Here is a 15828-nt window from a genome sequence, read left to right as displayed (position 1 = left end):
GGTGGCACATTCATTACCAGAATATTTGACCAAATGGCGACCCGGTCATTGCATGTTGAATTTATGGCAGATTCCTTTTGCATGCAGTTGCTGCATGTGGAAATGATGGATCATTTATGACATAGTGGGCTGATTTTTTGCATGGATGAATATTCAACGCATGTTGGATGAATTTGAAGGAGGTGGTGCATTTAATGCACAATGGATGCTATTTTGGGTACTTTTGAATTAATTGTATATGGGCATGATGGGTTATTAATTGGAGATTCCCACCTTGTTGCATCATGTGTGGAGAATCTTTTGGGCAAACCCTAATTAGGGTTTTGCATGTAGCCAGGGCTTGAAGCCTATATAAGGGGGTGACCCCCTCATTTGTAAAAGGGGGAGGGAGCTTTGTATGAAATTGTTGTGATAAGTTTTTGAGAAAATAATAGTGAAACATTGTTCTCTGATGGTGTCCACTTGAGTTATTTTTTCAAAACTTGCATGGTTTCACCTTCCTCACTTAGATTAGAAGTAGTAAAGTGCTTTGATTTCAATGGAGAATGTAATGGTGTCTGATGAATTTCCATGGTTCATACTTTTTGTATCTTGCTGATTGTAAGTTGCAGTGTAAAGTTAGCCTGAGCCACTAAACTTGTGCTAAGTTCGGTTGTGGACAGTCTTTTGGATTGTGCCGTTTTGGGTATTCAAATGCACTTTCTCGATTTGAAAATCCTTCAATATCCTCAGAAGATTGCACCGGTTCTTGCGGAGTTGTAGTTGAACTTGGCGAAGCAGAGCTTGGTTTATTTGAAATTTGTCCACCAGAGCACTATTCATTGTTATCACTCCCCTTAGGAGTAGATTTAGATCCTTTTGAACCCTTTCCCTTTTACTTTTAGTTCATTTTAGTCCATTCGAAGCAGCAACATCACAGAATTGTCATATCCAATGATGGAGTTCCAGCCACAACAAAGAAGTGAAAGAATGATGCAAACGTAAGGCCCCTTGGATTACCAGCAAACACATCAGCCAAATGGGTCACATCCACACATCGAAGGAACCTTGGAGTTGATTGTTTGAACTTCTTGCAATCTTAGCATGCAATCGTACTTTGATCAAGAGAGTGAAGTGACCGTTAGGCAACTTTATTCTGTGTTAGACGCTGTCATAAAAAACACGTCAACAGGTCCCACTCAAGATATTTTAAAACAAAGAGACACATGTCAGTTATGTTCAACTACCAAATAGACCCAAATTGAAGCCAAATAGTGATAGGTAGTTGAAAATATGGTTGAAGGGATAACTGAGAATTGAGTGGGCATGGGTTAAAGCTCCCAACTTCTGGAGGGCAGATTGCAGCCCTTGGATGCAGTCAATCCTGGCCTCTGATTCCATATGTAAATTCTATAAAAAAGCAGGATGCCTCTCATTGTAAAGGGTTAGACTCTAGTTACATAGTTAGATTATTGTTAGATTTTTAGGCAGTTAGAATAGGTTAGATTGTAGAAGGTTAAATTTTAGGAGTACCATAGAAATGCTGTAGAAATTGTTGTAATAGGCAGCTAGAATCAATATAATGGGCATTGATTTAGTGTTTATAATCTTGGTTTTAGTCTGTTTGCATGGTTTCTTTCAACAATTTAGATAGATCTTTCTTTCTTAGGGTGTGCAGGTATTTGATGGATTCAGGCTCATACCATTGAGGATATACTGATTGTATGTCCTTGTGTATTGTTAGCCTGAGCCTTTAATTGCATTTAGTTCAATTGCAGTTGTCCGCCTGAGCTGTGCCGTAATTGGGTGCTTAGCCATGCATTTGCAGTCTGAAAATCTTCCAAGTCCCCTTGAAGATTGCACCGTTCCTGCGAGGTTGTGAGACATTCTGACCAAGCAGGGATTGGTTATGTTGAATCCGTCTACCCGCATACTGGTCTTGTTAATTTTAGGTTTCCTAAACCCCTCTCTTTTGCTTTCATTTCCCAGTTCGAGAATTAGATACAGACCAGCTTGTTGCAAAACGTAAGGCCCCTTGTGCTCCCAACAAAACACATCGACCGTTGAGTTATCCCGCAATCAAGAATTGACATTTGGAACCTTGAGGTTGTCCCCTTTGATCAATTAAAAGCAACATTAGGGCTTCCTTATACAAGAGGATAGGATACTCGGCAAGATCATTCTATTATGCGTTGGCCGGAGAGAGTTGTAGTGATGCGACTTTAGCCACGTCAACAGGTCGCACCTAGGGTTTTGTTGTGATGTATTCACACATCACCCCATTGCAAATGGGGACCCCTTCTTTTTGCTTTCTAGGGTTTGTTTTCTAGGTCTTTTAGGGTTTTGTCTTTTAGCCTTTGCAGGATGAGTGCTGTCGAGGGGATCGTTGGATTGCAGGCTTTGCTTGAGCCAGGGTGAGTCCACAGGGCCCCAGAATTAGGGTTTCTTTGAGAGTCTTCCTTAGGGCCTAGTTTTGCCCTCGTTGCTAATTGTGTCTAGCTTTGTGAGTGGGTATCATTCTTGAAGGTCCGAGCTAGGTCGAGTTGGTGACTGATGAAGTCTGAAATGTCATCCTGATCTTCAAATGCCCTGAAATTTGGCTAAGTCTGGAATGTCCTGATCCTGAAATTTGACTAAGTCTGGAAAACTGAAGAATCCTCCAAAAACTAGATTTTGCAATATAACTCCTGGAGGTCCGAAACCACTCTCAAACATCCTGAAAGTTTATATGGAATATAACTTAAAGTATAAGAACTTATACTTAAATGTTATATTCCATAAAATGATCCTGACGGAGAGACCAAAATGTCAAATTTTGCTCCTGACCCTTCCAAAGGGTCCAGAGCGAAATTCTCCATAAGACATTCTACTTTGACCAAAACCTAGAACTAACGCATTCCCAGGCTTGAATGAAGGTAAAAACGCTTGTTTGAATGAAGAAATGTGAAAATGAAGTCAAGCCTGTCAAGGATCCAATCAGAAAAGTGATTTTCGCTCTTGACCCTTCCAAAGGGTCCAGAGCGAAAATCTTTGCAGCTCTCATTTCCTTTCAAATTTTGACTAAGTGTTGGTTTCTAGGGCATGTTGGGGAATGAATTGGTATGTTTTTGCCTTGAGATGGAGTTGGATGATTTTGAAGAGCAAGATTTTAGCCTAAAAGAGAATTTCGCTCCTGACCCTTCCAAAGGGTCCGGAGCGAAATTCACTATAAACCTCTTTTGCTACTTTGTTTGGGATCCAATCCTTGTTCCTTAGGTGGAGAATGATCTAAGTTTGCTTCTTGAGGTGGTTTGGAGTTGGAGAAATGGAGAATCAAGCTCAAATCATGATTTTCGCTCCCGACCCTTCCAAAGGGTCCAGAGCGAAAATCTTCATGGACCTCATTGTCTTCTTATTAGGCCAAGTTCTTAGTGTCCAAGGCATGTTGGAGGAAGGATAAACATATTCTTGCCTTGAGGAATGATGGAAAGCAACAAAAGATGAAATTTCGAGCCTAGAGAGGGAATTTCGCTCCTGACCCTTCCAAAGGGTCCAGAGCGAAATTCCTTGTAAACCTAGTTTTTTTACCTTGCTTAGGCTTCAATCCTTGTTCCTTGGATGAAAAATGATGAAATGTATCTTGTAAGGAAGAGTGGGATTGAAAAAATGAAGGATTTTAGCCAAGAAGGTGAATTTCGCTCCTGACCATTCCAAAGGGTCCAGAGCGAAATTCCTAAAATCCCTTATTTTCCTAGCAAAGTCAAGTCAAACTTGGGTTTTTGTAGCTTGGATGGGTGAGGATAAGTGTTTTCTTGCCTTTTAAGGTGGATTCAAGTTGAAATGATGGAGGAATAAGCCTAAAACAAGATTTTCGCTCCTGACCCTTCCAAAGGGTCGAGAGCGAAAATCCTAAAACCCATCATTTTCTCCAAAATTTGTACCAAGCCATGCTTAGACCAAGGTGAGGGATGCCCTTGAGATTGTCCTTGAATTGATTGTTGTCTCAAAAAAATTATGATTTTGGGCTAGAAAGGGAAATTCGCTCCTGACCCTTCCAGAGGGTCCAGGGTGAAATTGTGCAAAACCTATCTTTTCCTTTAGTTTCATGCCAAATCTAGTGTGGATCATGATTAAAGAAGGCCTTAGGAATGACTCCAAATTGTCAATTATTATCAAACTTGAAGGAATTGAGCCAAAAAGTGATTTTCGCTTCTGACCCTTCCAAAGGGTCCAGAGCGAAAATCTTGAAACCACCTATTTTCCTTGCAAGTCTAGTCAAACGTTAGGTTTTCATGGCTTGGATGGGTGCAAGGAGACATGTTCTTGCCTTTTGAAGTTAATTGGTGTTGAAAATGATGGAAATTAGCCCAAACCAAGAAATTCGCTCCTGACCCTTCCAAAGGGTCCAGAGCGAAAAACACTAAAACCATCCTTTTCTCCAAATTTTGTGCTAAGTTAGGCCTAGACTAGGGTGAGAAGCTATTTGGAATGCCTTGGAAAGATGTTTATCCACCAAAGATGCAAAGTTTGAGCTAAAATTGGAATTTCGCTCCTGACCCTTCCAAAGGGTCCAGAGCGAAATTCTGGATAGGTCTTGTCCCTAGCTAGTTTCTTGAGCGAATTCTCCTTTTTGGGCCTTGTGAAGATCGAACCAATGTTGCCAAGTTGAGAAGTGGGTTCAATATGGGGGATTCTAGATGAAGTGAAGTGAAGAAAGTGAAATTTAGTGTGAATAGGCAAGCAAAAAGTGAATTTCGCTCCTGACCCTTCCAAAGGGTCCAGAACGAAATTCATCAAAGTCACTATTTCCTCTTTGTGTCAAGGCAAGATTTTGATTCCTAAGGCATGAAAAGACTGGAGAGAGGTTGTTTAAGCCTTGCAAGATGAGTTGAAGTGAAGGAAAACAAGCAAAGAGAGAAATTCGCTCTTGACCCTTCCAAAGGGTCTAGGGTGAAATTCTCCAAATCAACCATTTTTCCCTTGAGTGAAGCTAAAATGTTGATACCTATGGCATGGTTGAGGCTAGGGTGAGATATTCTTGCCTTGTAGGGTGAATTGAAGTAAAGGAAGTGTAAAATAAAGCCTAAAGAAGGAATTTCGCTCCTGACCCTTCTAAAGGGTCCAGAGCGAAATTCTCATTATCACCTAATTTGCCCATGTGAGAAGCTAAAAGGATGGATCCCAAGACTTTGTTGGACTAAAACAAGCATATGCTCACCTTCCGGAGGATTTTGGAGTGAAAAATGGGGTAATTGAGGCCTAGTCAAGAAAATCGCTCCTGACCCTTCCAAAGGGTCCAGGGTGAAATCCTTTGAAACTGCTATTTTTCACCTTGTTAGGGCCAGGCAAGGAGCTAATTGTGAGGTAACGTTGAAAGGAGGTCTAAATGAGCCAAGAATGCAAAATTCGCTCCTGACCCTTCCAGAGGGTCCAGGGCGAAATTCTTATAGGGCCTGTCCCTGGAAAGAGTCTTGAACTAACTTCATTTTAATATCTTTTGTTGACGATTTAAGGTGTGAAATATTATGTTGAAATGAATTTATTATGTGTCCTTAATCATCTTTTGATTTGTTTTGCAAATGATAGAAGATCAAGCCAAGTCAAGGACGACCTTCTCCGATCCAGCATCATCAAGGACGACCTTCTCCGATCCAGCATCATCAAGGATGACCTCCTCCAGTCCGATATCAACAAGGACGACCTTCTCCAGCCCAGCATCATCAAGGATGGCCTTCTTCGGTCCAGCATCATCAGGGGCGACCTCTTCTAGTTCAGCATTCGAAGGAAAGGTACACCATCCATCCTGCACATCGAAGACAAAGGAAGTTAAAGCAAGGGTTCGTTGAAGAAGCAGACAGTTTCAGAAGAGTTAATTAAAGCTAGCTTCTCAGCAACATCAAATTGAATATCTACCAAGTTACAAGTGTCAGACTAGGTGGCATCCCAGTCATCACTCCTCTAGTCGGGTTGGTCCACTTCAGCATGTCTAGATTCAATGTACCTGACTCATGGGAGATGGCACAAACTTCGATGTACCTACCTCGGCTCTCCATTGGTCGAATATTCCAGAGAAGACATGTGTCCAAATAATGCAATTATTTCATTGGCCAGAATTGAGTTGTTGTAACAAACCCTAATTAGGGTTTTTATTGTAAAATCTCGGTCATTGATCTTAAGTTGATTTGAGCCATTGAATTGTATTGAGGGCACTATATAAGCCCTGGCTCCTCATTTGTAAAGGCTAATAGTTAGTCAGTAGTTAGAAGGTGAATAGTTAGCTAATAGTGAATAGTCAGTTGATAGAATAGCAATTAGAGTAGAATAGAAAGAGAAGGCAAGGATTGCTGCCAAGATGTTGTTGTAAGAGACTTGTACACTTCATTGAAGAAATGGTGAAATCTATGGGTCGATTCAACAATTTGCATGGTCTTTATACTTCTCAGATTTGATTTCATGTTATTAGATGAGTGGAAGAAATGTGTTTGATTGATGGTGAAATTTGTATATCCATACTACTTGCAGTTTGTTGATTGCAAACTTGCCTTGTGTAGTCAACTGGAATCATTCAGCTTAAGCTTAACTTCAATTGTCGCTTCTTTATTGATATGCATCAGCCTAATGGTGTCTATGCCTGTAGCGATGATCTGAACATCATAAAGCTTTCCTCCGAAGATCGCACTAACCTTGTGGAGATGGTCCTGGGATGTCAAGACAAGACTTAGTTAGAATTTCATCAAAGGTCATTCATTGCTACTACATTCTTAGTGTCAGAATTAGATCCTTCCCTCACCCTCATCCTTTTTTCTTTTTTTCAAAATCTAGGCTAGTGAAATCTTGTGATTCCAGCAAATCAGACGTTTAGGTCGTCAAGTGTAAGTCCCCATTTGATTCCAGCAAAATCACATCATACCACAAAGAGCTTATCCACGAGTAGAGATCCTACATAACAGGAACCTTGAAGCTTTTCCGATTGATCCTTCTGCGATATCTTCAGCATTCGGGAGCTTTATTCAAGAGAGGATAAGGTACCTTTAGGTATTTTATTCTGTGTTTGGTCGTGTACAAAATACACATCAACAGGGTTCTAGGGTGAACGGTGTTCTTTTGCAAAAGTTTTTGATGGTTTTTTTACAAAATCATGGGTGTTGCTTCTTTTGATGATTTTTGGCAAAATCGTGTTCTTTCAAACGTGGAGTTTTTGAGCAGCTGAGCTCGATTTCCGTGTCTTTGAATAGCGGGAGGGATAGCTTTGTTACCCAACATCATGTTGGAAGGATTGTGGTAAACTTGGTCATATCTAGAAGTTCTACAAAACCAAGGAGGGTCTCAGTAGTAGGCTCATGTCGTAGAGCATTCTAAGGAGAAAGGGGTAGCCTTCTATGCATTTGTGGCCAAATGACCTACAGATTATGTCACATCTTCTGTAGGGTAGTTAGTAGGATGACCATTAAGGGAGGGTATTAAAATATTATTGATATCATGGTCATCTTAGTCATTTAGCTAGTATTCAGAAACTTCCATTTATGTCATTCATCTTTAATTAGCTTTAGGAAGTTTCCTTTCTGTCTATCATGTTTCTATTATCGATCATTTTTGTTATGGAAAGATCATCTTGTAATTTTCTATATAAGGAGTATTCCTCTCCTTAAATAGAACGAGTTATCATTTCAGTTTCAAAAGGAAAAAGCAATCTCAACCCCATTGATAGCACCAGAAAATTTACACTTCACTATAGGGTAACAGTTTAAATGATCCTACAAACTTGAAAATATGGGCTTTCATAGTTTCGCTTCTCAAACGGAACACAATAAATAATGAAAAAGCGATGAATGTAAAGAACAAACAAATTAGAGACAAATATCTAAGAAGTGATAAGTCAAATCTGAAAGGACTAACCGATCCGATAAATAATATAAGAATAATTGAACGTTTACAAGCTACAAACAAATTCATATGTTTTCAATGAGTAATATATTGATAAAAGAACATAGAAAGTGTGAGATATCAGAGGCCTACTAGTAGTAACTTACCTCTTTCTTGCATGGATCTAGAGCATTCAGCATCTCCATTAATACCTCCATAGTACTTCTAGCTTTTTCAATATCCGTCAAACTGTGATATGACGATAATTAAGACAGATCCTGCAATAGTTATGCACATGTAGACACAAGCATCTAACAATACCATGCATGATGTCATCATTAAACTTTATTGTTCTTGGAAATTTGTAGAAATCAACAAAACAAAAACAAAAAGGACTGAATGTTGAACTTAAAAAACACATTAATCTAATTTGTTCAGATTTTGATTTTGGAAACATCATAACCATTGCTAAAAGTAACAATATGGAAATGCTTATCTGAATATCTTTCAAAAAGAATGCACTTTGTCTTGTTTTGATCATTAAAAAGGAGAGTACATTGCATAAAAACATGAAATTTCATAAAGAGAAGGCCAAAATTAAAAAGTGCTGCCATCAAACATGGCATAAAATATTTGAACTCTTATAAACCTTTGTATCCAAACATGATTCAAACCAAAATTATGAAAGAAGCTGATAAAATTAAAAACCACAGTAGAAAAACATGCAGTGCCAAATGGGGGCCTGGAAATGAATAGTTGTCCCTCCATTTTTTATATATCAATGATATATCAAAACAAGAGACAAAATTATAAAACCTCTCTATGATTTAACATAACCTACCTATCAGTTCCATCTAAGAATTAACAAACATAAAAAATGTGGCATGCTTGAATTCTAAATGCAGCACATAATATTTGTTGAATTATTGTGATTGACGCCAAAGGAGATAGTTGAAACCTACAACTTTGAGCATTGGCAACCTTGACTATTTCTATTAGTCTTCTTTAAAATAGTGACCTTTAGCAGTAATCTCAGGTTTTTAAATACAAATATGGTGTTTGGTCTTTGAGTTCCAAGTGCTAATTTTTCAATCTTGTTATGCAGAATGTTGATGTTGTGTCCTTATTCCCTATTAAGATCGATCTCCCTATTTCTCCTCTGTAGGATTTACCACAAGAGAACTGCACCAAACACACTCAAGTATTTAATTTTAGATCCCACAATTCTTTTGTCATTTCATTGGATTGTCTACTCTTATTAAGTGGAATGAAAGAAATTTTTATGTTGTAGAGGCCCAAGATTCCAAGTGATTTCGATTCTAAAGAGAATGGAGTTATTAGAATTGATGTGAACAACAAATCAATGGAAGAAACTAATAAGAAGCAAGTAGACAATAGCTATGTATGATGATGGATTTTGAGAGAACAGTGAGACAACATTGGACAATAGCTACCCATGAGAAGATAATCATTGATGCCAAAAGCAACTATAAGATATTAAAATGGCCACATTATTATTTTGATACCACTTGGAATTGACCTGGTCTGCTCTTGAAACTCAACATGCATAAAACAAAAAGCATTCCAGGTAAGACACAAATAGTTTACGTACTATTGCCATTAGATACACAGAAATGAAAATATAAATCACAGAATCAGATGAAAATGTGCTTACTTCAATCCTGGAAGATTAGATTCTGTTGATGCCTCAGTAAATTTGGTGCCATAATCTGGAGAAGTGGAAGATTGAGGATTCAGAGGGTTTGGCAGTGTGTCCTGATTTTCCAATACCACAGAAGAACTATCCAGATTTTGTGGAAATTTGACTCCTGCACGCTGTAATTATGCCATCATCAAATCTACCTAGTGGCCATAATAACTCTTCCATATATCAAAAGACATTTATAAAAGATATCCCTAATTTCCAGATTTATACTATAACAAAATAAGAGTGCAAAGAAAAAACAAATCCTGATAGTTATGGAATACAATATATCCACGTAGCTTTACATGTGATAATTGATAAGAAACACTTGGGCATGAAAAGCGTTTCACTTTATAAATTAAGTATGCTCCACTTATAAATTGAAGACTGTAAGTACAATTTGCTTTATCTCACATGTGAATGAATGATGCTTTAGAAGCCTTTTCCATGGAGCAATAGAATGACTTTAATTTCCTCCAGTTTTCATCATGGGTTTCACAAATGAGAGAACAAAATTTTGAAAGAAGAGACCAAAAAAGGAATGATACTCCAGATTACACAGTTGCTTACTATTTAACATTTTCAAGATAAGTTAGCAACTACAAAATGGTCAAGGTTAAGGACTTTCTCATAATCAAGAAATATTGAAAAAACAATTGTAAATTGAATAAAACAGTTCAAAATATAGGTGTTTCTTACAATCTATGAATGTGCCTGATGGTGAATCACGAGTAAACTTTCTTTTGTCATTCCAAAAATGGCACTTACAGAATGCACTGAATAATCCCAACTTGAAGTGGCTTAGACCAAAACAAGAGTAGAATGATCTTTATACCTTTACAAATGGAATATGGAACCAATATAAACTACATGAAACAAAACTAATCTTTGATTGCATTAATTTTTTTTAAGCTTACATGGTTTTAGTAAATACTAAATTACTACAAGATATGTTAGGAATTAATCTTTACTTGGTAAAGTTAATTTCATTTTTTTGTTGTTGCTTGTAGGAATATTCCTAAGGAATCCCTACAAATCCTTTGTCTTATTTGAGTTCTCACAGCTCATTTTATTTATTCCAAATATGTGGAATATTAGATTTCCTCCTTATGAGGATTGTGCCACTTTGCACACACATAGGATGCCAGATGGCATCCTTAGACTTGGGAGTTACATTTGCAACTCCTCTCTCACCTCTATATATTTGAGGTGCTTCTCTCATTTCTTCCATGGAAGCATTTCTATGCTAAGATCACTCTCTCTTTCTCTCATTGTATTTTCTTAGGCTTTATACCATCTTCATAATCATGAGGATTTTTTCTTTGCTTTTTCACCCTTACAAATCTTTTGTTTCCTTCTTGGATTATGGTGTGATTGCTCTTGATTTTGGCTTCTCACTTTATAGAAATATTCTACCTTCAAACAATTGCTCATTGATTAGTTCTTTCTTGGTCCTTCATGTTATTTTCCTTTCAAGATAGCAGGGAATCGTTATATTAAATAATATGTGATAGAGCTATGCAAGAACCCAAATGAGGTACAGGTGGAGAAATTCTATAATGATGGATTGTCCAGAAACCCACTGATGCAGCATGCATTACAATTCAAGAATTCACCTATAACCAGGATTCTGGCTCAACTGGTCTATCTGCAATCAATGTTCAGCTATATGCTCTTCAAAGTATCACTATCTACTACATGGCTTGTCCAAACAAACAGAGAACAGGGTTCTCCACCTTGATTAGATGCACTAATGCCAAATTGTGACTACTTACCCACTCTTCATGGTTATAACATGGGGCAATATCATAATGGCTTCTGTGCAGTTTTAAACTTGCAACTCTAGCAGGTCTGATCTGGCTGTCATTGTTTAATAATGTTCAAGTTCATATACAAATCTCCACCCTAAAAGAAAAGCCAGCATATGAATGAAAACAACCATTGTTAAGTATTCTTGTTCCTCATCTCTTATTTATATCTGTTAGACTTTTGCCTTGATTTGATTTTTCTTACTTTTTACCTAGCGGAAGATTGTCAACAAACCAAACCAAACTAGATGCTCTTTCATATTGGTCAACAATAAATTCACAAATGCATTCCTTTTGCTCTAGCTTAATCAGCCAAACTAGTTGCCATTTCTCAACATCCAATTAATGTGTGAATGTTGACAATAAAACAATGCGAGACACGCAATGGATTTCAAAGAATTGATTGATTATCAGAATGAGCAAGACGCTCATAAATAATACAAGGATATTTACAAGAATAGCAAGTTTCTAATAAGAAACTGCTGAGAAGATCGAAGACAATCTGACTAAAATAGAATATACACTATTGAGCATTAATACTAAAATTAACATTATTTTAATATTCTATTACCCTCCCTTGCTCAATCTATTAACTACACCTATAGACCCCCTGAATTTTACAAATTTATCAGGACCAAGGGGCTTGGTGAAGATGTCTGCTGGCTACTCCGAGGTAGGAACATACAGCAACTGGATGGATCCGTCTTCAACTAGCTATCGAATATAGTGACAATGCGTTTCCACATGCTTGGTTCTTTCATGGAAGACTGGATTCTTGGCGAGTTTGAGCACTCCCTGATTATCACAGAACAAGGGAGTAGGACCTGCCTGGGAGACATGCATATCCGCAAGCATTCGTCGAAGCCAAACCGCCTCACAAGATGCCTTAACTGCTCCCCGATACTCTGCTTCTGTCGAGGAGAGAGCCACTGCCTGCTGCTTCTTACTAGTCCATGTGACAGCACCAGATCCCAAACTAAACACATACCCTGCTGTAGACTTACGGTCATCAACCGAACCTGCCCAGTTTGAATCTGTGTAACCACTGAGTATAGGATCAGAACTCTGAGTGTACAGAAGTCCATAATCAGGAGTGCCACTCACATAACGCAACACACGCTTCGCTGCTAACCAATGATCAGCCTTGGGAGCTGTCATGAAGCGTGAAATGTAGCTCACTGCAAAACTGATGTCAGGTCTAGTGGCAGTAAGATAGATGAGGCTGCCCACTAGTTGCCTGAACAGAGATTCATCCACAACTGGTGAGGATGACTGAGCTGAAAGTTTGAGCCCGGGTTCCATAGGAGTAGAGGCAGGTTTGCAATCCTGCATTCTGAACCTGTCCACAAAACTTTTGGCATACTTGGACTGAGAGAGAAAGATACTGTGCTCAGTCTGCCAGACTTCAACTCCTAAGCAGTAATGTAGAAGTCCCAAATCTGTCATATCAAAGGTGCGGCACAAATCCTGTTTGATCCCAGTGATCAAATGTGCTGAACTGCCAGTAATGATTAAGTCATCCACATAGACAACCACAAACAGAATATCATTACTAGAATGCTTGATATACAAGTTTGCATCAGATGGACTCCACTGAAAGCCATGATTTGTCAGGTACTTATCAATTTTCATGTACTAAGCTCGAGGAGCTTGTTTCAGACCATAAAGTGCTTTGACTAGTCTACAGACCTTCTGTTCTTGACCAGCAACCTTGAATCCTGGGGGTTGCGTCATGTAGACTTCTTCCTGTAAGTCACCATTCAAAAAAGCACTCTTGACGTCCATCTGATGGACTTTCCAATTGAACTGGGCTGCCAAGGCAAGAACGAGCCGTATGGTACTCATTTTGGCTGTAGGAGCAAAAGTCTCCTCGTAGTCAATGCCTTCTTTTTGTGAGAACCCACGAGCAACAAGACGAGCCTTATACTTGTCTAGGGTTCCATCAGCTTTGTATTTTACTTTGTACACCCATTTGCAGCGAATGGGCTTCTTCCCTGAAGGAAGATCAGAAAGGGCCCAAGTGTGATTCTTCTGAAGACTCTGGAACTCAGCTTCCATAGCCTGTTCCTACTCAGGTATACCTTTAGCCTCTGAGTATGTCTGAGGCTCAAAAACACTGTGTATGTTAGCCATGAGAGCAAAATTGACTGTATGCTGCTGTTTGCTCTTATTACGGGAGGTTCTACCCTCAATGAGCTCAGTATCCCTGAGATCACCAATGGTCTTGGCCCACCATTTAGGCCGGAGAGTAGAAGTGCGAACATCTGGAGGAGCTGGAAGAGGCTCAGGATCAGGAACAGGAGCAGCAAGAGGAGGATTATTCTCCGGAGGGAACTCAGGTAGTGCATCATCGAAAATAGATTCTGCATCATCCCTCCCATCAGGCGAACCTAATGGAATAAGAACACTGTGAGGCTGATCCTCAGAACTTTGCTCAGAAGAAGGGGATTGAAAGAATCCTCTGTCTTCATCAAATACAACATCACGACTGAAGATAAGACGTTCAGTGTCTATATCTATCAGTCTGTAGGCCTTATGGTGATCACTGTATCCTGTCATCATGAGTTTCTGACTTTTGGAATCTGTTGACGTGTATTTTGTACACAATCATACACAGAATAAAATACCTAAAGGCATCTTATCCTCTCTTGAGAAAATAGTCTCTAACTGCTGAAGATTCGCGTAAAGGATCAGTTAGGTAGACTCCAAGGTTCTTTTAGTGGGGTCTCCACGTGTGGACAAGCTCCAGTGGTATGATGTGATTTGCTGGAATCACAAGGGGACTTACATTGAACTTCCGATCTGCTTTGCTGGACACAGGCTCTTACTAACTTGGATTTGAAAAATAGAAAAAGGATAAGGGCGAAGAGAGGATCTAATCCTAATACTAAGAATGTAGGAGCAATGATTGGATTTTTGATGAAACTCTAACTAGGTCTTGTTTTGACATCAATGGAACATCTACACAAGACTAGTGCGATCTTCTAAGGGGAGCTTTATGATGTTCAAATTATCACCGCAGGCATAGATACCATCCAAGTTGATGCATATCAATGAAGAGGCAACAAATTGAAATTGAGCTTAGGCTGAATGATTCCAGTTGACTACGCAAGGCAAGTCTGCAATCAACAAACTGCTAGTAGTATGGATGTACGAATTCCACCATCAATCAATCACATTTCCTCCATTCATCTAATCATCTACCATCTAAGATTGAAGACTCAACAAGAAACCATGCAAATTGCAAGAAAAACGACATATTTCACCATTACTTCAATGAAAATGGAGTTTGTTTACAATCAATGGCAACAATTTCTTGCCTTGTCCTCCTATTCTACTCTAATTGCTATTCTATCAACTATATTCTAACTCTTCCAATTATTTACAACTCTCTCTCTAATCATCTCCAATTATTAGCCTTTACAAATGAAATGCCTGGGCTTATATAGTGCCCACAATACAATTTGATGGCTTAGATCAATTCAAGATCAATGGCCAAGATTTTACAATGAAAACCCTAATTAGGGTTTGTTACAACCATTACATAACATTTAATGCTTGACCAATGATAAAATTGTATTGCTTGGACACATGTCCCTTCTAGAAAAATCGACCAATGGATAGCCGGGGTAGGTACATCGGAGTTTGTGCCACCTTCCATGAGTTAAGTACATTGAATCTGGACATGCTGAGATGGACCTCACTGATTGGAGACGTGATAACTAGGATGCCACCTCATCTGACACTTGTAACTTTGGTAAATATTCAACTTGATGTTGTTGAGAAGCTTGCTTTAATTAATTCATCTGGAATTATTTGCTTCTTCAACGAGCCCTTGTCCTAACTCCTTGCGTCATTGATGTGCAGGAAGATGATGTACCTCGCCTTGGAACGCTAGATTGAAAGAGGTCGCCCATGTCTTGGCTTGATCGTCCTTGCGAAGACCGTCCTGGCGAAGACCGTCCTTGATCCGGCTTGATTTTTCTTGATGAGATCTCCATTTGATGCCTACACAACATTTCAAAATTAGTAACATGATTTTGCAATACATAACATAAATTAGAGAGCAATTTTTTAGGAAACTTAATGATAAGTCCTTTATTAATCATTTCCTAAAAAAGACTGAGCTAAGGAAAAACAAAATTTCAAAATTAAGGCAATGACGATCAACGTTCAAAATCAAAACAATAAATCCATATCACCATACCTCTTTGAGAGCTTAACTCTAAAATGCAAAATAAAGGAATTCGCCTAGGCAAAATTTGAAATTCGATGGTCTTGATGTGATCTTCAAAAGAACGTTCCTCTTATCAACTTCACCACCCTTCAAGTCTTGGACGTGATCTCCTCTTCAAGTTAGCAATTTCGCCATCTTTGATATGTCTTTGACGTGATATCCAATGCCTTGGACAAGTTCGCACTTCCTTAGATAGTACTAACGCCTTCCTTTGGATATAAATTCGCACCTCCTTGAACACAACTTTGCACTTCTCC

At 38.7% G+C, this 15828-nt stretch overlaps 1 protein-coding gene across 7 annotated transcripts in view; it reads right to left on the bottom strand.

Moving 5' to 3' along the window:
* LOC131060879 (TOM1-like protein 4) overlaps positions 1–15828 on the bottom strand; it is a 75503-nt gene that overhangs the window by 20638 nt on the left and 39037 nt on the right. For all 7 annotated transcript variants that reach the window (XM_057994293.2, XM_059221319.1, XM_059221320.1 and 4 more), the window contains 2 exons: positions 9497–9657; positions 7989–8070 (listed from right to left, as the gene is read on the bottom strand). In XM_057994293.2, coding sequence (XP_057850276.2) covers positions 7989–8070; positions 9497–9657 — 243 coding nt within the window. The remainder of the gene's footprint in view (positions 1–7988; positions 8071–9496; positions 9658–15828) is intronic.

This window comes from Cryptomeria japonica, chromosome 5 (assembly GCF_030272615.1).
Source record: "Cryptomeria japonica chromosome 5, Sugi_1.0, whole genome shotgun sequence".
Lineage (NCBI taxonomy): Eukaryota > Viridiplantae > Streptophyta > Pinopsida > Cupressales > Cupressaceae > Cryptomeria > Cryptomeria japonica.
Note: the sequence above shows the minus strand (reverse complement) of the source record. Positions and strands in the feature narration are given on the sequence as shown.